This window comes from Cyanistes caeruleus, chromosome 14 (genome assembly GCF_971803275.1).
Source record: "Cyanistes caeruleus chromosome 14, bCyaCae1.hap1.1, whole genome shotgun sequence".
NCBI lineage: Eukaryota > Metazoa > Chordata > Aves > Passeriformes > Paridae > Cyanistes > Cyanistes caeruleus.
In genome coordinates this window covers 3,229,419-3,252,896 of record NC_141714.1, presented here as the reverse complement: position 1 = coordinate 3,252,896, position 23,478 = coordinate 3,229,419, and the positions used below count along the sequence as shown (strand labels likewise).

Below are 23,478 nucleotides of genomic sequence, written 5' to 3'. Positions count from 1 at the left end.
ATTTTCATGCAAATGAAAAACTAAGAATAGAATTATGGAACAAAGTCTGATTAGATTTTACAATCAATTTCAGAAGCTGCTGCCACATTCTGGAAGAGCACCAGCACTCTCTGCTGGTGATCTTTGTTCAACAGTTATCAAGAGAAAAATGAGGGATGAAAGTGCATTATGTTCTTGATATGAAATGCCATTTTTGTTTTAAATGGATGATTAATTAAATCCCAAACAATCTGGCAAACAGCAACTCTAGGAGCTAGCTGTGCTTTTGGAAACAATACAGTCATTAGTAAGAACTGCATTTACTCTGGGCAATCATCACTCACTGGAATAAATTTCACTGTCTCAAGTAAACGTCTGATGTAAATGCTTCTCTCAGCAGAATGCACTTCTGTGGTGCTGCCACACAAAGACAAGCTGGTGTGAGAAATTCCCATGATGCCAAATCCCTTGGCTCCACCCTGACTTTCCATCAATTTTTGGACTATGCCAAGAAAAACAGCTCTCCTTAAAGAAGTCCCAGCACAGCTCCAACACCTTCCCCAATGGGAGCCACGGTGGGAATGCTGCTGTGTTTTCATCAAAGCAAACCTGCTCCCAGCCCTGTCTCTGTTCCACCCTTTGCCAGGAAGCTGGAAAAGCTTTGATTCCCTCTCCCCAGGATGCACCCAACCTGTGTCTCCTGGATTGCCTTACACACCTTAGCCAGAGCTTACACATGGACAAAGAGGCAGCAAAAATAAACCCCAAGCCAAGCACCTCAGTGCCAGCTGTCCCAGCTCCCAAACTGTGCTCGAGTCAGGCACCAGGAAGAAGGGTTAAAAATTGGCAAATTGAATCCGTGTGCAGCTCATGGAAGTGTGGGAAACAAAAGAGACAATGTTAAGGACAGAGTATTCATTAGCAAAGGGCTCAAGTTTCTTGGCTTCTGCCATCTGCTTCCCAAAGGCCATTTTTCAAGGTAGCTTTTTGTTCTTCAGTTTTGAATGTAGCTGAAGAAAGACATCCTATTCCTACTTAGCTAATGAACTAAAAGCTCAGTGCACATTCAATGGCTTAAAATATTTTGTCTTTTTAATTCCCTGGGGACAAGAAGGGAATGCAGTGTAAGAGGCAGGGGTTTTTCTCCTGGGATTTGGATCAAATTTTTACCTGACACAGCTGACCCAAAAACCTCACACGTCTCCATAAATATTCATTTACACTATGGTATGAAATACATAAGGAAATCCTGTGCTCACAAAAAAATACATGAGATTTCAAAATGCTGTATATATCTGTATATTATGTGTAGCAAGATACACAGCCCTTTTGACTGTATTATGAAGTAAAAATTGTGAAGAACAGCTCCTGAATTAGAGAAACAGCTCAGAGCCCTAAAAAGAACACACTCTGTGGTAAAAATAAGTGAGTTTTAGCACAGTCGTAAGTCAAAGTCAGGAATAATTGTTCTAAAGCATTCTGCTCCTGACAAATCTCAAATTTAGAAGAGCTTCACATCTGCTGAGAGTCCCAAGGAACTTTTTAAGCATTCAGGGATCACTGACACTTGGCAGAGCGGGACAGAGCAACAGCCAAATGCCAAGCACAGCTCTGAAACATGGCATGAGGAAGAGACATTCCTGCCTAAGGGGGCAGAGCAAGTTTCCCACTGCAGAGAAGGACAAGAGTTCTCAAACCTGAAGTTTTCTACTCTTCAAGGAATTTAATATTGTGAACATGACAGGATTCATCCAGAGACCAGTGATCTGCAAGGGATGAGAAGATGCTCAAAGCCTTGAGAACCTGAACACCTATAGGAAATTAACATGATTACTTTTTTAATATTATTAACTATACGTGCCAGACTGCTCTTAAATATTCCCTTCCCACATTCCTATCCACACCTTTACCTTTGTGCCATAGGAATTCCATATTCAGCTCTGCCCCTTGATCATTAATGCAGACTCCTGAGCTTCAGACTTCAAAGCAAGGCAGGATTAAGAGTCACAAGCTCAGGACTGGGACAGCATCAAACCCTCCTTGTGCAAGAACCTCCACCTTGTGTTCAACTCCACAAACACCTCCTTCTGTCAGGACTGGGAAATTCAGGGATTTATGTGGAGCTCTCCACAGATTGTGTTAATAAGGGAGCCCAACAGTGCCTCACCTCCTTCCAAACACTGGTAAATAAAAGGAAATGGGAATGTCTCCTGAGGTAAGGGAAAGAAAGATGTGAGTGCTTCCTGCAAGGAAAGAAATCAAAGGCTTCATTATGTGGAAATGCACTTCTCCAGGAAAACTCTTCTCCCTCTCCTAAGCAGAGGGAGAATGTTCTTAGGGAACCCACCATCATCTACAACCCTGGTGGTGGTTTCATTTTTATTCCTGACTTTTCCATTTTTCCCTCTCACCCTCCCTCATTCTGCTGCTCAAAATGTCTGCACTGCCAGCTTCCTCCTTTCTGCAGGGCCTCCCCTGCTGTGTGCAGCACTCTCCCAGTACCACCAGCATTACTGGGAGCTCCAGCCATGCCTCACTACTCAGAGCTTCCAGCAAGGAGACTGACCTACAGTTAACACGATACAAATGAAGAAATTACAGCACAGATATATCAAGAAAGGTCTGTCCAAGACCCTAAGGGACTTAGAGGCTCATTTCGATGTAACTTACAATCAGCATCCCTTTGAGTTAAATTTGAAAATTACACCAATTTGGCCAAGATTAAGCCCACCCAGGCAGAAAGGCAGCCTGGGCTTTTTCAGCTTTATTTGTAACTGCTCTTTTACCACCAGCTTACAAGGAAATGACACAACACCACAGTAACACAGGTACAGTTCCTTTAGTGGTAAGAAAGCTGATAGAGATCACCAGACTCAGGAATTTTCATTGACAATATGGTCTCCACCTGTTCTGAGTTAGCCACTGCAATGGTACAGCAGAAGAAGCTGCTGTAGAGACACACACTGCCCTCATCAGCCTCATGACCCCTCATGAACACTGGGCTAAAGTGATGGTAGATGGTGTTACAGAGCAGAGATTTACTTGCTGAGAAGGTGAACTGCAAAGCCAAACTCAGAAATGTCTCTGCTTTACGAGAAGGTTGCAATTAGGTCATCGCTGAGCGCTGGGTAACCACAGCTCCAGAGCAAAAATATTCCCACAGAATAACTCAGATGTGACAGCAGGTACTTGGAATGAGAACAAGGATTTCATCCACGTAGTCCTGCTGCTGAATTATGTGGATAAACAGTGATCCTGATGTAGCCAGCCCTCAGCAGGACACACAGCTGTTGGGATACACAGACCCAGTTTAGCACAAGCAAACTAAATTCCCAAACAGGAAAGCCCATGTCCAACTTTGATGAAATTTGACAAAGAGCTCAGACCAAGTTTCAGGTCATAATTCTATTTAGGTCGTGGATGAACTGGATCCAGGCCAAAACCTTTTTCTTTAGTCTCTTCCGGACTCCAGTCTGAGCAATGTTTCTTATTTCCAAACCCTGTTTTTGCTAAAATACTCCATTAGATCTATGACCAACCCTACTCAGCTCAGGCTGGATATTTTGGTGAACACAAGATCATTATTGAAACAACAAGGAACTTCAACAGTACATTCTCCAGGCTGCTTTTGGTCACTGAGACTCCCTCCCTTGGATCCTGCACATGGAATTACCTGTCCTTGGGACAGACAGGGTGAGAGAGGGGAGATTTTTGGGTTAATGGGATACTGTTCTGATCAGGAATATTATGTTACAAGGCCATGCCTTTGCACACTGCCTTCTTTGGTCTGGCACTTCAGTTTACAGCTGGGGATTTCTCCTAATTAGATTGTACTTTTAATTATTTATGGCCCATATTATCTGCAGAAGCTGCCCAAAACCTAAGCCTTAATAAGGATAATCAGAATAATCATATTTTTCTCTCTTTTGTAAAGCACCTTGAGCCTTGCTGATGAGAAATGCTAGGATGTGATTAGATGCTTAATGAAAAATTATCGTAAGAAAGTGGAATAAAAATGAAAAATTAACTAAAATGGAATTTTCTATTTTATACTGCATTGGGGCTGAATTAAGAATCATTTATCAGAGGAGATTTTAACCTGAAAACTGAGTGGGAATCTTCTTTATGCATGTTATGATGGGAGAGTGCAGGTGATGATGCCAAGGAGCAGAGTTGGGGCCTGGATGTTGAGAGAACAGCCCCCAGGAGCCGGAGATCTGGAAACGCTGGGCTATCCCACCACGAGCAGTCAGCCTTTGGCTGGTGCCAGCACCAAGAAAAACAATGGGTGTTCAACACCACCCCAGTTCCTGTACCCACCACAGCTCCTCCACACTGAAGATTTGGCTTTCCAGCCCTCACCTTCCCCAAGAATTATCCTGGAACTGAGGCAGACGGGGTTTGAGCTGCTCAGACCGTGCGGCAGAAGTCAGGGTGAAATTTATGGCCCTGCCTGACTCAGTCTGTGAATGAAATCCTCTATCTCTCAGACCGTACCAGGGATGGCCGAACCAAGGCACAGATGCAAAGCTTTCAACCCTTTCTCGATTACCACTTTTCAAATTTGCTCTCTCGTACATCAAAGCAGGAGGATTTGGAGACGTTTGTGTTGAATTCAGAGCTGGGGCAGGTGGGGGCGAGCCCCTGCGGGCGGCTGGGGCCGGCGGGAGGAGAAGGGCAGAGCCGGGACCATCTCTGGAGGCTGGGACAGAGGCTGCGAGTAACAAAAAATCCCCGGCACCACCTGCACCTGACAATGGAGCCGGAGAGAGACCGGACAGAGGAGCAGGGAAGGCTCCCCCACACCCTCAGCAGCCCCCGCCGCCTCCCCACGCCCAACCTCCCCCAGAGCCCCCGAACCGCGCGGGGCTGAGCCCCAGGACCGCCCCACACCGCCCGGGCGAGGAGAAGGAGATCCCCGTGAGGACAGCGGGAACACCCGGCTGCCCTGCCCCGCCTCGGGGGGCCCGTCCCGGGCGGTGCTTGAGGGGACAGCGCCGGCCTTTCCCCGCGCCGGGCGGAGGCCTCGCCCCGCGGCCGCGCCCTCAGCCCGCGCAGCGCCCTTACCCCGCGGGCGCCAGGCCCCGCGGCCGCCCGCATATCCATCCCGGGCCGCTCCCCGCGGGCTGCCGCGCCCGGCACGGCGCCCAGCCACGCCGGGCAGCTCCGGCAAGGGCCTCCCGCCGATGCCGTGGGTAACTTTCAGCAGGCGGCTGCAACTACAGCGCCCGGCATCCCCCGGCGGGCCGGCGAGCGGTGCCGGCCGGGAGCTGTAGTTCCGCACGGGCTGGGGAGCCGCCGGAGGCCTGCGGGGAGGCCGAGGGAAGCACGGAACCACCGCGGCTGGAAGAGACCTGTGAGAGCATCGAGCCCAGCCTGTGAGTGACCCCCACCTGGTCAGCCAGCCCGGAACGCTGAGTACCAGCGGTTCCCTGGACACCGCCAGGGATGTGGGCTCCACCACCTTCCTGGGCAGCACCTTACAATGTTTAACAACCTTTTGCGTGGCGAAATTGTTCCTGATATCCAACCTGAACCTCTCCTGTTGCTTGGGGGTATACCCCAATACCCTGCTGTCAGGGAGTTGTGCGGAGCCAGAAGGGCCCCCCTGAGCCTCCTTTTCTCCAGGCTGAGCCCCTTCCCCAGCTCCGTTCCCTTCCCTGGACATGCTCCAGCCCCAAAATGCCCTTTCTGAAGTGAAGGTCCCAGAACTGACTCCAGCACTGCAGGAGTGGCCTCACCAGTGTCCAGTCACTGTCCTGGTCCTGCTGGCCACACCATGGCTGGGACAGGCCAGGTTCCAGTGGCCTCTTGCTCACCTGGCCACACCTGGCTCACGTTCGGCTGCTGCTGACCAACACCCCCAGGGCCTTTCCCAGCAGGCACGTTCCAGCTCCTCCACCCCAGCCGAGAGTGTTCCATGGGGTTGGTGTGGCCAAAGGATTTAAGATCTTTACTTTTTATTTCACCTGGATCTCATTATCAGCCTCCTGAACCTGCTATATCTATTAACTTTGTTCAGTCATAAGCTTTCTGCAACAGTTTTGCTTTTAATCTTCCTTCCACAGTGTTTCCTACAGGGACTATTCCTTGCCCCATAAACTCTCCACAAAAGCAATAAAAATGTAAAAGTGAACCTGTCAAAGAAGTATTAGCAGGCAAAACTTAAAGAAAGGCCCTGGAAACTCCGTCACTGAAATACTCAGCTGCTGGCCATCAAGTGTTCAGCTCCTGTGGTCTCCTGTTTATGTTTCATCCATTTTTATTTACAATTTATTTTTATTTAAATTTATTTTAAATTTATCTCTGGCCCTGCTGTGCCCATGCTGAACACAGAACAGTACACAAGACAAGCCAGGTGGAAAAAAAAAGAATATTTTAGAGATGTGGGTAGGAAGCATCCAAAATCAGGTAGAAAAACGTTTTAAAGCAGAGATATCTGTATGTGCAGAGCAGTATTACTGCTTGCTGTGTTTAATTACAGACAGCTTTGTTTTGCTGCTTTGGATGGAGAGAGGAAAAAGCCAGCAGAGGTAGTGGCCACACACCAACCTTCCACTGTAAACACCCAGAAAGAAGGGCTGGGGGAAAGTTTGTTATTGCTCCATGGGAGTCCAGCAGCACAGGGGCACAAGAGTGACACAAAAATGGGCTGTGCTGTCACGAGGCCTTGTTGGCCAGAGCCAGACAAGGAGGATCTGTTACAAGACGTGGTGGAATGTTTGTTTTTGTAGTACTGGGTTTCCAAAATCCATGGTCTTTTTGTGGCTGACAAGCCCCCTCCTTTCTTTGCCTCGTTCCTGCAGCTGTCGGAGGTCTGCACCCCTGCCTGGAAAACATGAGCACAACACAGCAAAAATGTGCATCATTCATTCATGTGCCATCAGACAATGCTTGGGAGAGTTACAAAGGAGGGGAGGAAGAAGAAACCACAATGCTGCAGTGATTTACATTATTTCTACTTTCTTTGCAAGACTCACTTTTAGCTTTAAACTGTAACAAGTATGTATTTCATAGCAGCTTTACCACACTTCAGCTTTATTGGGTTTTAATTCACACCCCCTCATGACCAGGTAAAATTTGGCAGAGTGTGTCTGTTCTAACACATACTTTAATTTTGTTTTGGTAATATTTCATATACAGAAATTATCTGAAAAGCAAGATCTGTGTTGTGGCCTGTTGCTTACGTCAGGGATTCTCCTCCACGGTTCATCCTTAATGCTTTGTGCTGTCCCAGAAGCTCCTGAGAGCACCACTGCTGGGGATTGCAAACCAGGATCAAACCAGGCCCCACACCACCCACTTTTCCTGGATCCAGCAGGAAGATCCACAAGCAGTGCTGTGACCAAAGCCATAACCCAAAGCCAAGGCCAGGCTGAGGCTGGAGAAGTCGCAGGTTTGGTTCTGAGCCACACTGTGCTCACATTTGGGCCCTGCAGCAAGCACAGGAGCCAGCACAGGGCAGCTCACGTGGAAATGCAGCTCTAGGCACTAGAACCACCTTGCTGGGCCTTCACTGACAGCACCTGCTATTCTGCCACATCCTGAGGCCCACACACAAACCTCAGTGCCCAACTGTGCAGTTTTACCATGCTACTTTCAGTGCTTTTAGGACCACAAACTTGAACAGAGGCACATTGCAATTCTGTATTCTTGGGATTTCCTTTTTGCCTGCCTCAGCCTTGAAAATTCCCAAATTAAATACAACAGTTGCCCACGATGAAGCAAGTTCTCTAGATGACAAGCACTTCAATTTGCATTTTTCTTACTTGACTTGCACATTCAAAATTTCATCTTACTTTATTATGAGGGTCACTGAAGTTTTAACATAACAGGACAGCTGTGGCAATTTACTTCCTTACCAACCAAGTTCACTTTGATGATGACTGGGTGCTTATAGAGCCACTGAAAAAACATAAAAGGAGATGTACAAATATTGTAATTAGAGCAAATAGGAAAAAAACCCCTCAAATTCCTGATACGCAGATCAATCTAAAAGTCTGAAATAAGGACAACATACAAACTGGGAGCACTTTAAATATGTTTATTCAGCAGCTGTTACAACCAACCTCCAAAAAACTGGAGTCCCCTCTGGTTTCTGAACCGTGTCAAGTGATGAAAATGGCTCTAGGATGGAAGCTGGACAGTGCGCTCCTTTCTGAGATATATGTCTAACAGGGATTAATCTCTTTGAAAAGGCAAAATATAAATATATACACTCTAAATTCACAACAACAGCTTCAACTCACTACGTTAATTCAAGTGGGGTAACAGTGGACAAACCCACATCATGTAAACTGCAGTCAGAAAAATCTCTGCTCTCTCCTGCTCCAAGGTCCCGTTCCGGTTTACATTCTGGGATCTGCCTCTGGCAGAGCTGGAATACGGAAGCGCTGAAGTGTTGGATCTCAGGGGCTGTGCACGGGACCGGGGCGTGTTCTGCTCTCTACACGTTGCTCAAGGCATCCACACCAGGGAGAACCTTACCTGGGGACAGATAAAACACAACAGCATGGTTAAGGATCTCTCTCTCTCTGCTCAAACAACTTTGCAATGTTCAATGAGATGTAATTCCTAATTTAGTTTTTAAAATTATAGGTTGAAAATGGAAGTGTTTGGCTCCACATTGACCACGGTGGTTCTGTGGACCTGCTCTGAACAGTAAATCCACCCAGAGCACAGCTGCACTCAGATGTCAGCAGAGAGATTCCTAACACAGCCCAGCCATCAATCCTCACTTAACAGTAAATGGCATCTTTCTGTCCAAGTCTCTGCTAGGGCTAGATCCAAACACCCAACATCCTTTTCCATTAAATTTGATGGTAAACAGATTTTTGATTGGATTTAGGGAGTTGCTGCATACTTTCTTAAATCCCTAAAGGCATGTAAATAGAATTCTGGGGAGTATAGTGGAAAAATTAAGAATTAATTAAAAGAAAAAGCCTCCTATGAGTCCCAGATCTTTAAATAACTAAAACACCCAGGTTCAGACATTTACATGTCTTTTCCAACTGGTGGAATCAAAGAATATGCTCATCTTTGAGTACAAGGGCCTATATTAATATAGTTCAACGTTTCTAAAGCATTTTTAGCTTTTTGTCCTACTTTAATAATGAACAGGCACCACTCTGGTTTTGCCTTTCCTTAGAAAAATATCCTTCTAATGCCTAAGCTGTGGAGCAGGGCTGAATTGTAACACTGTTCACAACTCACTAGTTTGCTAAGTTTTCAGGGATTTTCCCCTCTTTTTTCATCTTCAGAAGCTTTTCTAATTAGCCAGACTTCCGTTACATTTAAAAGATCACACACACAAACCCATATTTTGGGCCAAAACTTAGACAAGTTTGTGCTTTTGAATCCACAGCGTTTCCTTCGAGCCATCTGCATTCTTTCCCTTCCCCATCACTCCCTAGGCAACAGAAACAAAAGCTCTGTCTCCCACTTCACTCCTGGAAACAGCAGCTGCAAGGCAGTTTATTGAAGTTTCTCCTCTCCAGAGGAGTTGACAGCATTGGATAATTTACACACACTGGGAAACGGCAAATTACCAGAGGAAATGAAAAGTCGTTTAGAGAACAATGGAACTCGTTACAAGAATACCGTCAATCCTCACCATTTTGAATTCCAAGTACCCTCGTGCAGATTTGTCCCTGAGCACTAGAGGGCCCCCCAAAACCAAGGGAATTCCAAACAGCAAGAAATTTTCTGGCATTTTCTGGCAGAAATTCCAGACTGTTCTGATGAGGTTTCCCTAACAGAAACTGGACATTTTAAACAGGCTGGTTGGCATATCCTGAGGGATCAGTGACAAAATCCAGCTCACTCTCGTTTTCTGTCCCAGTATTTTTGCTTTGTGGGAGAGGCATGCTGTGCTGTTTGCACAAATATTCCATTTTCCTTCCTCTCCGAGGGCTACAGAATAGCAGCAGAAAGAGCTTGTGGCTCTAAAGCTACATGTAACCAACTCCACATTCATGTCTTGACCACCAACACATGGCAAAGCACCCAGAACTCCACATTTACTCAAACAAATGAAGATAAAAGAGGATTTACCCTCTAGCAGCTCCAGGCTGGCACCACCTCCTGTGCTGACATGGCTGACTTTATCCTCAGTGTTCCACTTGGCACAGCAAGTAGCTGTATCTCCACCACCTGTAGCACAAACAGAATCCATGAGACACACAGGAAATTCAGATTTTGTCCAACTGAAGGCCCACACTGAAGGACAGAGGAGAATGTGGAGAAAGGAAAACACTGACCAGTATTTTTAACACAGTGCTGACCAGCATAAGCTTCCTTTGTGCATTTAGAAAACCAGAAACAAGCACATCTACTTACCAATAATGGTGATGCAGCCTTTTCCAGTTACTTCTACCACTTTATCCATCAGGGCTTTGGTTCCTTTGGAAAACTTGTCCCACTCAAAGACCCCAACTGGACCGTTCCACACAATTTGCTTGGCCCTTCCCACAACTTCAACAAACTTCTTCACACTCTCAGGGCCACAGTCCAGGCCCTAAAGGAAGTGAGAGAAGGCAGAGATACACTCACTGCTGACCCCCAGCTCCAATCACCCATGCCCAGCCTGAAGCTTCCCCCTCGCCCCAGACACAAAACAAGAATTTCTCTGTATGCATGGACAGATTTGCCAGCAGCTGCTGCAGGAGGGTGGAGTCTGGGGTGGTATTTATCTTCCTAACACCACTAAGTCAATTTTAAATCAATGTCAGATTCTTGAAGCCTTAGATAGAAAACTTTGCCAGCCCTACTTAAATTCCAGTCAAATAAAAGCGATTTCTACTGCATTCAAATCTGCAAGTTGGGAGAGGAATTTTGCTGTTTTAATCCAAATCTCACATTAGCTACTTTAGACTTAAAAATCTAGAACAACAGGGCTTCAATTTCATTAAGCCAACAAACTCTACACAGTTTGACTGCCCTCAGAAACATTTGCCAAGGCTCACAACTACACTTTCTACTCCTTTAAGAGAGGTGTCCTACCCACCCTGATCCTTACTGCTCCTGCTGTCAGTCCCTTTCCCATCCAAACCTACCATCCAGCCAGCAGGAATGCCTGAAGCCACTGTGGCCTCCCCAGTCTGTGCATTCTCATCAAATTTGTCAGCAGTGATGAAGTCAACAGGCAGAGTGATCTTCACACCATTCTTCTCTGCCTTGGCCATCAAATCCTTGACAATTTTTGATCCCTCTTCATCAAACAGAGAGTTGCCAATCTAAAGGAAACATTTGGGAAGAGTAAGAGAGGCGTTTATTTAGCTCCTGGTTATGACAGAAGAGAACATCAGCACCCAAACTGCTCAGACAGCAATTCTGGAAATATTGTTTTCTTAAATCACATGGAGAGACATAGCAGCAATCTGAGTTTTACAAAGGGATTGTCAAGTAATTTCTCAGTGTTTCCTACTTTTGCAGAGAGCTGAGACAGCCAGTGCTCAATCCCAGAACATATAAAGGGTATTCAGACCACATTCTTCACTAGGAGCAGACACAGAATTGTTCTCCTCGTACCTCCATGTTGTTGAGCACCTTGAGGAAGGTGAATGCCATCCCACCACCAATGATCATCTCATTGACCTTATCCAGCATGTTATTGATCAGCTGGATCTTATCCTGAACTTTGGCTCTGGTGAGAGAGAAAAGAAAAAAGAATGAATAATGAATATTGTGACTATGTATATCAAGGCTGTTCTAGAGAATTATCCAAAAAGGATTGTTGGGAATGGGCAAAAAGAGAATTTCTCAAGTTAGCAGGCCAGCATTAAAATTCAACTTACTAGGACATTACTGAGCCCTCCATTTGTTCTTTGCTATTTAAATATAAAAACCTCATTTGGCCCTTTAGAGCCTGACTTCCCCTGACTGCTCAGCCAAGTTAATTCACCTGATGAAATGCACCTTGCAGAACTGCAGTGCTGGACTGGGCACACACATGATGAAAACTGGCTGTAATTAAGTATTTCTGCACAGGAGCAGTCACTTGGTTGTGCATCATCCAGTCCCTTTGCACACCAGGTGCTGGGTCAGGGCAGAGCCCATGCAGCCCCAGCAGGGCCCCGTTGCATAATGAGAGGGCAGAGTGAGAGGTCGTGTCAGTTTACAGAGTGCTGAGCCTGAGCACTCCTGTACCCTGAACTGGGGGGGAAAAGGTCACTGACAATGCCTGGACCATCATGTGGTTCTAACTGCTCCCCTGGCTCATCTGGGCAAAAAACTGCAGGGGACTGTCTCAGTTTGGGGAACATCAGAGGTCAGCAGAGACAATGAGCAGCCAGATTGTATCAGCACAGGAGCAGATGTATCAGTTAGCTCCTCTCTAATCCACATCTCAGAGTGCTACAAATCTGAAGCAGGTACACTTGAAAGGAAAGCACTTGCTGCTTAAACCAAGCCAAAACATGTCATTTGTTAGGGGAGTTAGAGAAATACTGTCACAATGTTCTAGAGTCTCACCCGCCAAGAATTGCCAAGAAGGGTCTCTCTGGACTCTCTAGGGCCTTGGCAAAATAATCCAGTTCTTTCTTCATCAGGAAGCCAGCAGCCTTCTGAGGCAGATTGACACCTACCATGGAGCTGCAGAATTAAAGTAAAAAGTGAGGAAAGGAAAAATTTACATGTGGAAGCACCCCCATGTCTCACAGCTTTACAAAGCCAACCCTTTAGTCAGCTGCAGCAACGGGAACACCAGCATGAAAACATACACAAGGGCTTTGTTTTCCTAGTTTGATAAGGCAGCTGTACATGCTTCATTTCTGACACTGGTTTTGCACAGAAATATAGATTTGCAAGACATTTATCATCTCAGCTAGTGATCCAAGACACTGGAGGACAAATTAAAAACAGACAAGAGCAGAGATTTCTTCTTCCAAGAGGACCACTGCTGTCTGCAAGTGCACGTGTCTAAACACACTCCATGAAAATAATCACTCTGAAGCAATTAATCTTTTGGAAAAGAAGACTGTTGTGATTGCAGGACAATTTATACAAGCTCTAAGCAAGTAATTTTTAGATCTTCAGAGCCTAAAAAAAGTCAATGCAAGTCTTAAGATTTTGTTTCAGCTTTCTCCTGTACCCAGAGACAAACATGAAAGAGCATACACCGATGAAAACTACCTCCAGTAAATCCACTACTGAGGAACAAACACATCACAATGATAGTGAGATAAGCCCAAAAGGAAATTAAAACTCCTCAAGGGCAATATTTGATGTGTTTCCATGGCAGATATTGTTCTGCCTGTGGAAGGGAAACGGGTACCCACCTGTGAGCTCGGTGCGCAGTGCCAAAAGCATCATTGATATAGACATCTCCCAGTTTGGAAAGAGAGGCTCTGAAAGCCTCCACTTTTGCAGGCTCAGCCTTGATCTAAAAAGAGGAAGAAGGACAAGTTTGTACCTTGAGACTTTGTCTCTGAATCTAAGCTCAAAGTCAGCTATTTGATTCATAAACCCAAAGCAAAGGTCAGTTTGAGGAACTCATCAGTTCATCCGGTAGGTCACTGTCTTCATTTGCTTTTTCCTAGTCCAGCAGGAGCAACAAAAAAGTGAATGGTTTAAATTCCACTTTAAACTCCCCTAGACTGCTATTGCTGAAGACTGTTCCCATTTCTGAACTGCAGCACCACGAACCTTTCAGTCTCTCCAACAGATTTCCAGTGTTGTGAACACAGGTAGCACAGGACAATCAGGAGGTGTGGAGAGACAAGGCAATGCTGAGATCAGGCAAAACATGCTCACTCACTGAACAAAGCAAGCAGGGTTTCCAAGAGACACAGGTAAAAGGCTGAGCTCCTGAAGAACTGATTTAACCACTGCATTGATTAACCCTTGTAAAAGGCCTGCACACTAAAACAGACCACAGTGAAAGCAGCCAATGCTGGAAATACAGAGATAAATGTAGTGTGTAGCGAGTAAGAACAGGAGTATCTCTGTTAAAAGACTCCTCCAACCATCCTACCAAATCCTCACAGGATGGCCTATGCAGTTCAGCTTTCCTTCCCATCAAAGAGACAGCAGAGCTCACTAGGGCAGCAGGTGACGGCTCAGAGGAAGCTGACAGCCACTTGCTGTAGAGGAACAGCCCAGACTGGAGTCAGGCCAGCCCCTCTCTGAAGGCTTTTCTGCTCATCACCCCACAGGAGGCCTCTGCCAGCACCCAGGTGTGACACCAAAGGGACAATGGCAGGAAGGCACTCCATGAGATGGCAGCAGGGTTCAGCACAGCTTTGAAGGCCCTTTTTAGCAGAGCCTGAGCAGGAGACAAGTCCAAGGGACCACACAGATTGCAGAACAATGCTGCCAACTGCTCCTTCACTCAGCAAACTGCCCAGCTGTACAGAGACTAAGTGCTCCAGTCAGAACCAGAGCCATGTGTGTGTGAGCAGAACACAAGAGGCTCTGACAGAAGGAGCCACTACCACTGCATCTGCTTTGGAGAAACAGTTTAAGCACCAGTCAGAAACCTGCAATCCTGTATTGCATCACTGCTTCCATAGCACTGATTTTCACCTGTGCTAGAAGATCCAGCTCTGTCACTGGCACCTCCCCTGTTGTGCTCTGCAGCGTGTGCTTCCATATGCACACAGCCAGCTAAATCACCTGGGCATTACAGAAACACACAGAACCAAGGGATTGTATCCCAGAGAAAATTAAATTCTTGCCCCACTCTTCTCCCTGCCACTATACTTGCAGTAGCACAAAGTTCTAGCAGTAATTCCAAACTTCCATCTGCACAAGCTCACCAACTCACTGCTGTGTTCCTATACTGCAGGAGTCCTGTGTCAGCCCATAAAGGGCACCAATCTGTATCAGCATTCCCTCCAAGCACTGGATCTGAACAGAGCCAAGGCCTCTGTGAAACCAGCAGGGTCACCATCGCTAAGAAAAGCAGCTGTCCGGAGCAAGCACTCTGCTGACCTTCAACAAAATGTCAGAGGTGCAAGGCAGCCTGGTTCTAGAGAACTACTCTGAAGAGCAGGCAGGCTTAGAGGAGGGTTTGATAATTCCTGTGCTGCAGAAGTATTAGCCATGTAACCCAAAAAAGAAGCATCATTCTTATGAGCCTGGTGGCAACAAACTGTCTCCAAATTGGTTTTCATTTTAGACATCCAAAACTGAAGCCTAACAAGCAGCAGTTCCTTGCACAGCTCTATTTTTCTTTCTCATTATTTGACAGAGTCATTTATAGCCTTTCACTTGAGTTATTTCATCTTGGAAATTCACTGTATTCCACTCAACCTTTTGCACAACAGTGGGACACACTAAAGATCTCTGACATCCTGTTAAGAGCAGGCTCACAATCAGTGTTTTAGAGAGGCTCCTGGTCAATCTGCAGCAAAGAGCAGATAAGATCAGAGTAGTCATACATGAAAGCCAGACTTGAAGTTTCACCTTGTTCCCTGAAGCATCCTTGCCTTTCCCTTCCTCTTCAACGTGGAATCGGAGGTTCTCTAGCAGGATGACTGAGCCAGCAGCAGGATTAGCACAGGCCTTCTCCACCTCAGAACCAACACAATCCTTCAGGAACAAGACCTCCCTGCAAACACAAGACACACACTGCAACCTCACCAGTGACTTGCTAGGGGAAAGAAAAACATCTAGGTCCCCTGGCAGGGAGGGGCTGATGCACACCAGGCTGTTTTTCCACTTTACCTGCCCAGGAGTGCCTTCAGCTCCACAGCTACTGGGGCCAAGGAGAATTTGTCAGGCATGGGGACACCATCCGGGCGACCCAGGTGACTCATGAGAACCACGGACTTGGCCCCATGGTCCAAGCAGTGCTTGATGGTAGGAACAGCTGCCTTGATTCTGTAATAGCACAGAAGAACTAATTAATAAGGAATCAAATAGAGTTTACCAGGCAAGCAGATTAGTACCACTTACACATGAGCCCTGGGAGCTGTCCCTCAAAAATGACAAAAGAAACAGAGCACAAGAGCTGGACAAAACAATTCCTTTAAAGCATCAACAAAATTTTCCATCCCAGCCTGTTTTCATACATTTCACTGTTATCTTCCAATCAATAAAGGACATAGAATTAAAATGCATTTTGTAATCTAATTTCTGCTGATTGCTCAGCTAAGAAATGCCAGGACACACCTGAACACTACCAGGCTTCCTGTTTACTCTGGAATCCTGCACCAAGAGAGAAATGAAGAGCAGTAAGCACCTTGTGGTGAACGAAATTGGCAGACAAACAGGGCAAGACATTTGTCATTGCTGTTTCTAAATGGTCATGGCCAACTTAACAAGTTTAAGATCTCTAAAATAAGAGATTTTTTTTCCACAGCAGCCACAGTGAGTATCAGCCTTGTAGTTAAATGTAGTTTGTTAACAACTGCAGGGGCTTCAATTAAAAATCGTTGGGCTTTCTTTGACACCTTTAATATTCCGGTATGAGCTATTACAACTGAATCATGGTAATGTTCCAGGTATTGGGGTGAAGTCAAAGACACAGCAGACTTTGGGGCCTCCATTTGGGATGGAAATTACAGCTCACCTCTGATTGTTGGTTATTTTGTGATCCTTCATTGGAACATTGAAGTCAACCCTGAAAAAAAACCAAACAAAACCAGAAGCAAAATTAAATATTCAATAAATTTATTTTATTACTTATTTGCTTTATTTAATTTTAAATGTTCAACAAATGAGTGAGGAAACCAGTAAAGGTGCTGGCTAGAAAAGTAGTTTTACAATTAAGAGATGTTCACCTCTGCCCTTCTGACAAGTTCCATTCGGAAATCGATGTGTTATCAGCCATTTCTGCTTGTGATAACACCACTAATGGAAAACAACCACTGCTAGAATAACTCAGGAAAGCTGGGCCACCAATACATCCTAATGCTCAGGACCAGAGCAGCAGTAATGCTGAGCAGGAATTTTATTTTTAAACAATATGATTTTAGATGCCCAACAAGGAACATCCAAAGGAAAGGGGATTTACAACAACTAGTAACCTTGTGCTCTCTAATGAGGTTTCTGAAATACTGTGGTCAGCAGGCAGTTCAAGGAAGCTTTAATTTCTGTCCTTTGCAGCTCTAATCTCCCTGCAGTGAGTACTGTGGCTTATCACATTCTCCCTGGAAGACCTGACTTGGATCTTGAGGTAACTTCCTGACTGGAGCCAGCTGAAGGGCTGGCAGGGAGGAGTTTCAGCAGCCCATTTTCCTGGCATCCCTTGTGCCCATGTGCAGGAAGCTTCGTTGTGTAACCGCGGAGGCAGAAATTGCTCACTGAGCTACGGGAGGGAACAGCCATGGCAGAGAGCAGAGTGTGCATCCCTCATCGCTCTATACATTAAAGAACATCCGAGTTCAGCAAGCTGAATGAATCCCCCTGCAGCCCACTCAGCACCTGAAACAAATGGGAAGAAGGACAAAAGCTGCCAGCAAAACAGGAGTAGCTGAGCAGAAAGAAATTGAACTGGCAGCCCCACAGCACAGTGGTCGATTTCTAGAAGGGGCAAAGAAAAGCACCATTATCGGGCCATTATCCTAAAATGAGAGAATAAAACAACAGTTTGCTTTACAGAGCCCTCAAAACTACAAAAAGAAAGGTCCAGCTCAGCCTTCTTCCCCCTTGCAGACCATTGAAATCTGAGCTCCCCTGAGCCCTTTCTCCTCCCCATTCTCAACTTTTCCTGAAGCTTCGGCATTAGGAGACCTGAAGCAGGATGTGAGTACACCAAAATTACGATGAACATGAGGAGAGAAAGAAGAGGTATCGATTTTAGTACTACTGACAACACGTGGTGACTCGTTTCAGAGAGGTGAGATGCACTGAGCCTGGCAGTTCACCTGTTGTGTTTGGGTAGCCCCTCAGAGAGCAGCAAAATTAATTAATTAGCATTAACTAAGGGAGATTTTGAGAGGGCAAATCCAGCCCATCGCCTGCCAATGCACGGCTGCTCTCTGTAACATGACTCAGAAATGGAAAAAAACCAGTCAGATGGCCAAAAAAAGTCAGGTACAGACTTCTACCGAGATAGAAAGACCTTTTGTTATACCACAGAAGTGCACAGAAATCCTGAGCAAGCTTCTTCAGTACCTGGTACACGGGCTGGTTTCTCATAATCAAATTTTTAGAGAACTAGTTCAAAACAAGGTTGAAGAGACAAGGGGGAAAAAGAGCAAGTTGTCTGTCAGACTGGGAATAAGAAGAGCTATATTTCTGCTATCCCTGCCTACTGACAGGGTAGATAACACACACGCAGTAGCCACATGACAGTGACCTTGAACAAATTACCCCAAAATAAAAGTATTTCGAGCAGGACATATCACGAAGTACCTTGGTGCCCTTATCTCCCAGGATTTGGCAACAGTTCGAACATTAGGCTTTCAGGCACTTACGTTTTATAAATAAGCTATGAATGCCTATTTTAGGGTTCCAGACCAGGATGTGCTGAAAACCTGCGGTGACGCCCCATCCCTGGAAGTGTCCAAGGCCAGGCTAGAAGAGGTTTGGAGCAACCTGGTCTAATAAAAGGTGTTGGTGCCCGTGGCATGGGGGTGGAAAGAGATGAGCTTTAAGGTCCCTCCCAACCTAGGCCATTCTGTGATTCTATGATTCCATTCCTGCTACGAAATGCTGAATTATTATTGGTATTCGGATAGCTGGGCAGAGTCGCATCTTCACTTTTTTACTGCAATACTTTTTGAATTCGCATTAAGGAAAAAAACAACTGGAAAATAAGCATTTTTGGGGGTAATTCTCTGGAATAAAAGCACGGCAGGCTGGCTGGATTTGCTCCCAAGCCGCCTGTGGCCGACACACGTGCGAGCGGGGTGATCCAGGGCGGCAGAGCCGGGCCGGGATTTACACCCTGCCCGGCCGCCACGGCCCCCGCAGGGGAGCCGGGCCGGCTCGATGATGATGCAGGAGCCTCTCCAACACCCAGCGAACGAAAAACAAATGAAACTAAAACCGCACAAAACGACACGTGCCGGGCTCGGGTAAGGGGTTGCTGCCGGGGGGCACCAGCCCGGCCGCAGCGTGGAGGATGGAACAAGGCGGCCCTCAGAGGACACGTATTCCCCCCGCAAAGTCTCACCTCATGACGACGCGCTTTCCCTTCACGTCCACCTTGTCCAGGGTGAGTTTGTTGGAGAGAGACATGTTTGCTGCTGGTCGGAATCACCCCACTCCCGCTCAAACCGCTCCGCTTCGCCGCCTCCGCGTTCTGCCGCAGCGACACCCGCGCCGCCACCACCCAGCGCGCCTCGCCCCGCCTCTCCCGTCAGCGATTGGTCCGTGCTGTCCTTTCTGCGTTTCTATTGGTCGAGCCTCCTGTCCGTCAGCGGACATCCCGCCTCTCGGGGGTGGGGCTGCGGCGCCAGCCCCGGTCACGTCCCACACGCAGCCGCCGCTCCCTGAGGGTGCCGGGAGTGTGTGGTGTTTTGTCCCTGAGCACCGAGTTAACGGTTCCGCACCTTATCTGAGGGAAAATCACCCATAAATGGTGCCTAAACGTGCGTCGGCTGGTGCGAATCCTTCAGATGAAGGGCAGGTACCTCACGGCTGAGCACAGGCCTGGGGCAGGCCAAGCGCTCACCGTAAAGGACAAGACAAAACCCGGCATATTTTTAAGTGACCTACATAAATACTTCTCAAGACAACTGGGGACAAAACAACTGTTTGAATGGATACACCTTGCAGCAGCATGGTTTAGCAGAACCACGGAGTGTTTTGGGTTGGGAGGGACCTTAAATATAATTTCGTTCCACCCATTGCCATGGGCGGGGCGCCTTTCACTGTCCCAGGCTGCTCCCAGCCCCATCCAACCTGGCTTTGGACACTTCCAGGGATCCAGGGGCAGCCACAGCTTCTCTGGGCACCCTGTGCCAGGGCCTCACCACTCATACAGGGAAGGTTTTTTTCTTAATACCTAATCTCAACCTACTCTCTTTCGGTTTGAATCCATTCCCCCTTGTCCTGTCACTCCAGGCCCTTGCAAATAGTCTTTCTCTCGCTTTCTAATAGCTTCCATTCAGGTACTGGAAAGCCACAAAGCCTTCTTTTTGCCAGGCTGAACAATCCCAGTTCTCTCAACCTTTCCTCCTAGGAGTAGTATTCCATCCCTCTGATTGTCTTTGTGCCTCCTCTGGACTTGCTCCACGTCCTTCGTGTGCAGGGGTCCCCAGAGCTGGAGGCAATCCTAACCTGGCCCTCTGTCAGGTCAAAGCCATTCCCTGTTTTCCTGTCACTCCATGCCTTCCTAGCAGGTTGGTGGATGCAATCAAAAATCCCCTGCCCCAACATAGGTGCAGCCTCTAGCACAGGGCAGTGGGCTTTGCATTGGGTGACAATAGCACAGTGCAATGCACTGTACTGGGTGAAAAAGGAGCTCGTGATCTTTTGTCTTTTGCCTATAGGATAGGCCTTTCTGTTGCTGACAGGGTTATTTTTTCGCCACGCTCACAAAAATGTACATACACCGCTGAGGAAAGTGGTGGTGACAAAATCAGTTCTCTGCTGACAGAATGGTGCTGGAGAGTCCAGGAAAGGGCAATAGAGATGGGTAGGGGTCTGGAGAGCCAGTCCTATGAGAAGCAGTTGGGGGAGCTGGCAAGGCTCAGCCTGGAGAAAAGAAGGCTCAGGAGAGACCTTCTGGCTCTGCACAACTCCCTGACAGGAGGAGGCAGCCAGGTTGGGGTCAGGCTCTGCTCCCAGGGAACAGGAACAGGACCAGAGGAAACAGCCTCCAGTTGTACCATGGGAGGGTCAGGCTTGGAAGAATTTCTCATGGAAAAGGTTGTTAAACATTGTAATGGGCTGCCCAGGGAGGTGTAGAGTCAACATCCCTGGAGGTGTTCAAGGAAGGATTGGATGTGGCTCTCAGTGCTCTGGTCTCATTGGTAAGGCAGTGATCAAAGATCAGATCCAATGGTCTCAGAGGTCTTTTCCAACCTAAATGATTCCCTTATTCAAATGAGCATGCACTGACAAGAAACAAAACACAAAGATACCTAGAGAGCCACACTAATGCACTGCTCACACATGGGTGAAAACACCCAACTTGAGGCAGAGGGGTGGGAGTCTCCTGCGGCAGGACTTGTCAGAAAACCTAGGAAAGCCTGGATGGGCCTCCAAGATACGTTAAAGGTGTCAGTCCCAATAGCAATAAACCCTGAAATACACAAACAGGAACAAACTGGCAGGTGACATGAAATCTCCTGTGAGGTGGACACTAATTAGGATGGAGGAGACCAGGAAACACCCCTTTAGTTTGTCAGTGTGTGACACACTACACTTGTGTAGTTTATCTTATATTGCTGTGAATCTACAATCAAGGCTCAAATTAGGTCCAGCAATGGTCTCATTGTTGACTGCAGAGTTAATCTGGGGGTCCCTCCTGTGACAGAGCAAATCAGATCAAACCTTGCAGTGGTGGGTCCTTGTAACCCAGAGCCCCTGGACAATGCTCGAAGAGTCCCCTGTGGGCAAGGGCATCTAGAAGTGTCAGTGTGAATCCAGCCTTCACCAAGGCCTCAGAGTCAAATCCTAACCTGGTCCTCAGTCCAGCCTCCCCTCAGGAGCTGGGATCACCTGCTCAAAGCAGGCTAGAGCCACTCCTACCTGCCGAGCCAGAAACACAAGTGACAGATGAACAAACCTTAGAGGGACCCTGTGAGGAGATAAGGAAGGGCTTCTCTGGATCCACAGGAGTTGTAACTATTTAACTGTTCTGAAATTAATCCCTTTCCTTCTTCCTGTACTACTCCATGCTGTGCTGCTTTCTCCGAAGGCAAAGGTTAAATTCCTCACTGCTGACTCAGAAAGGAAAGCTCTTCCCAGCTGCAGCCCTTGCAGCATCTCCTGCTTTCCCTGGGAAATGGGTTCATTCATTAGGACAAGGCTTTAATTTCAAAAGCTCGCCTGTCACCTCCTAGGAGTAAGAAAGTGCGAAGCAGGAATGTCACTGTGTGGTGGCACGAACACGGTAACCTGAGCACCCACAGCGATTTAGGACAGGCGTGTGCCACAGCTGAGGGAAAAGGGACTGCAGGACAATGGTGAGGCCCCAGGTAGACAGGACATTCAGCAGCAAAGGACTAAGCAAGCCATGACTAAAAATGACCAAGAGGACTTTATTCAATAGGACCAACTCCACTATATCCCATAGGTTAGGAGAGTATTGGATAAGAAGTCTGGAGCAATCTTGGTGCACTTACAAAGATCATTGTTTTGGCAGGAGTGCAGCCATAGCTTGTTCAGTGTTGGCTGGTTTTATCCTTGTTTGCTTTTTCCCCATTTTTTTGTGTGAAAAACATGAGATAGAGCAATAGGGAGGATGTCACATGAGAACCTGAGGTGGCAGAACACAATTAATTACAGATGGGAAATGGACCAGGTTTGAGAATTTGTGTCTTATAAAAGGAGTTACAAAGAAAGGGGAAGAAATACAGACACACATTCAAAGCTCACTTCCACGCTTGAGTCACCTCTCTGTCCTTCCCTCCTGTTGTGAAATATTTAGAATATACTGCAAATATTTAAAGAAAAAAAGCCCATGCAAACAGTTCAACCCCTGCACTTTTAAATTAACCAGTGCAGCAAAGCCAGGAGGGCAAAGGGCTGCTAATGACAAATCCAAGGAGCTGGGGTTAGGCCTGTGACCATCCTAGGCAGTCATTCCTAGGAATATGAAGCAGCAGCTGTACTTTAGACTGGCACAGCCCTCTCCTACGTGATCCTGCTTCATTCATCCAACAGGAACAGGACTGTGCAAGTTTAGGCAGACCATAGGCTTTGGTGCACTGGGGTGTGTTGCGGTTTGGAGACCAAAATCTGCATCTCCACCCCTGTCGTGTGACCCAGGCTGCAGAAACTTCCCGCTTTTAGAACCACCCGCTGCAGTTTGAGCCTCCCCTTAAAAACAGGCTGCAGCACAAGGTCTGAGCGCTCTGTTCTCCTTGCAGAGGGACATGGTCAATATTAAAGCACAGGGATCATGTAGGAAAGATAAAGAGTGTCCAATCTGGAACGGCTGGAAAAGCTGCCTGAAAAACAGGCAGAGTGCTCAGAGAATGAAGGCAGACATCTCCCGGCTGCTCCCTCACCTGGCCAAAGCCTGCACATTCTCATTCCCAGCACCTGCAGGGACAAAGGGCTGCAGGCTGTCCATGCATGAAATGGAATGAGGGTTAATTAAAAAATGCTGAAGAATCCTCTGTGTCTCTTTTTTCTGCACCTGAGTGTGTGTGTACAGCTCTCCAATTCTCCTTAAAAAAAATATTTTCGAAATGTGTTTAATGGGATACAGACAACCCAATGTTACCTGGTCAGCAGTTTTCCTTCATGAGCAAGCAGATGTGGTACAAATTCACAGCTACTACTTAAATTATCCAGTCAACTGGAAGGAAAAAAAAACCAACCTTCACATTGCCCATAGCACAGCTCTGCTATCAAGACAGATGCTGAATTTGGAATCAGTCTGACCTTAAGGGCTTGTCAAACTGCTCTGCAGAGATGTAGTCTAAAAATGTT

The 23,478-nt window shown here is 46.9% G+C and overlaps 2 protein-coding genes and 1 long non-coding RNA gene across 5 annotated transcripts in view; 1 reads left to right on the top strand and 2 right to left on the bottom strand.

The window, feature by feature from the left end:
- Positions 1–5,899, bottom strand: part of AMOT (angiomotin) — a 60,984-nt gene extending 55,085 nt beyond the window's left edge. The window contains exon 1 of one of the 3 annotated variants that reach the window (XM_086850157.1): positions 5,799–5,899. The gene's annotated coding sequence lies outside the window, so the exon portion shown is untranslated. Of the gene's footprint in view, positions 1–5,046; positions 5,308–5,720 lie in introns of those variants that run through there. The other 2 variants (XM_086850156.1, XM_086850155.1) reach the window with 2 other exon arrangements.
- On the top strand, positions 5,010–11,779 carry LOC111929217 (uncharacterized). Its single transcript, XR_015276180.1, has 3 exons — positions 5,010–5,357; positions 6,786–6,981; positions 7,123–11,779. It is a non-coding gene; the product is annotated as an uncharacterized LOC111929217 (long non-coding RNA).
- On the bottom strand, positions 8,009–22,802 carry PGK1 (phosphoglycerate kinase 1). The gene is made up of 11 exons (XM_023926727.2): positions 19,043–22,802; positions 16,493–16,543; positions 15,646–15,801; positions 15,385–15,529; positions 13,257–13,360; positions 12,451–12,570; positions 11,509–11,623; positions 11,034–11,213; positions 10,318–10,495; positions 10,033–10,131; positions 8,009–8,466 (listed from the first exon to the last, which is right to left on the bottom strand). The coding sequence occupies exons 1-11, from the start codon at positions 19,105–19,107 to the stop codon at positions 8,426–8,428; spliced, it is 1,254 nt and encodes a 417-aa protein (XP_023782495.1). The 5' UTR covers positions 19,108–22,802; the 3' UTR covers positions 8,009–8,425.
- Between the last annotated feature and the right edge of the window lie 676 nt (positions 22,803–23,478).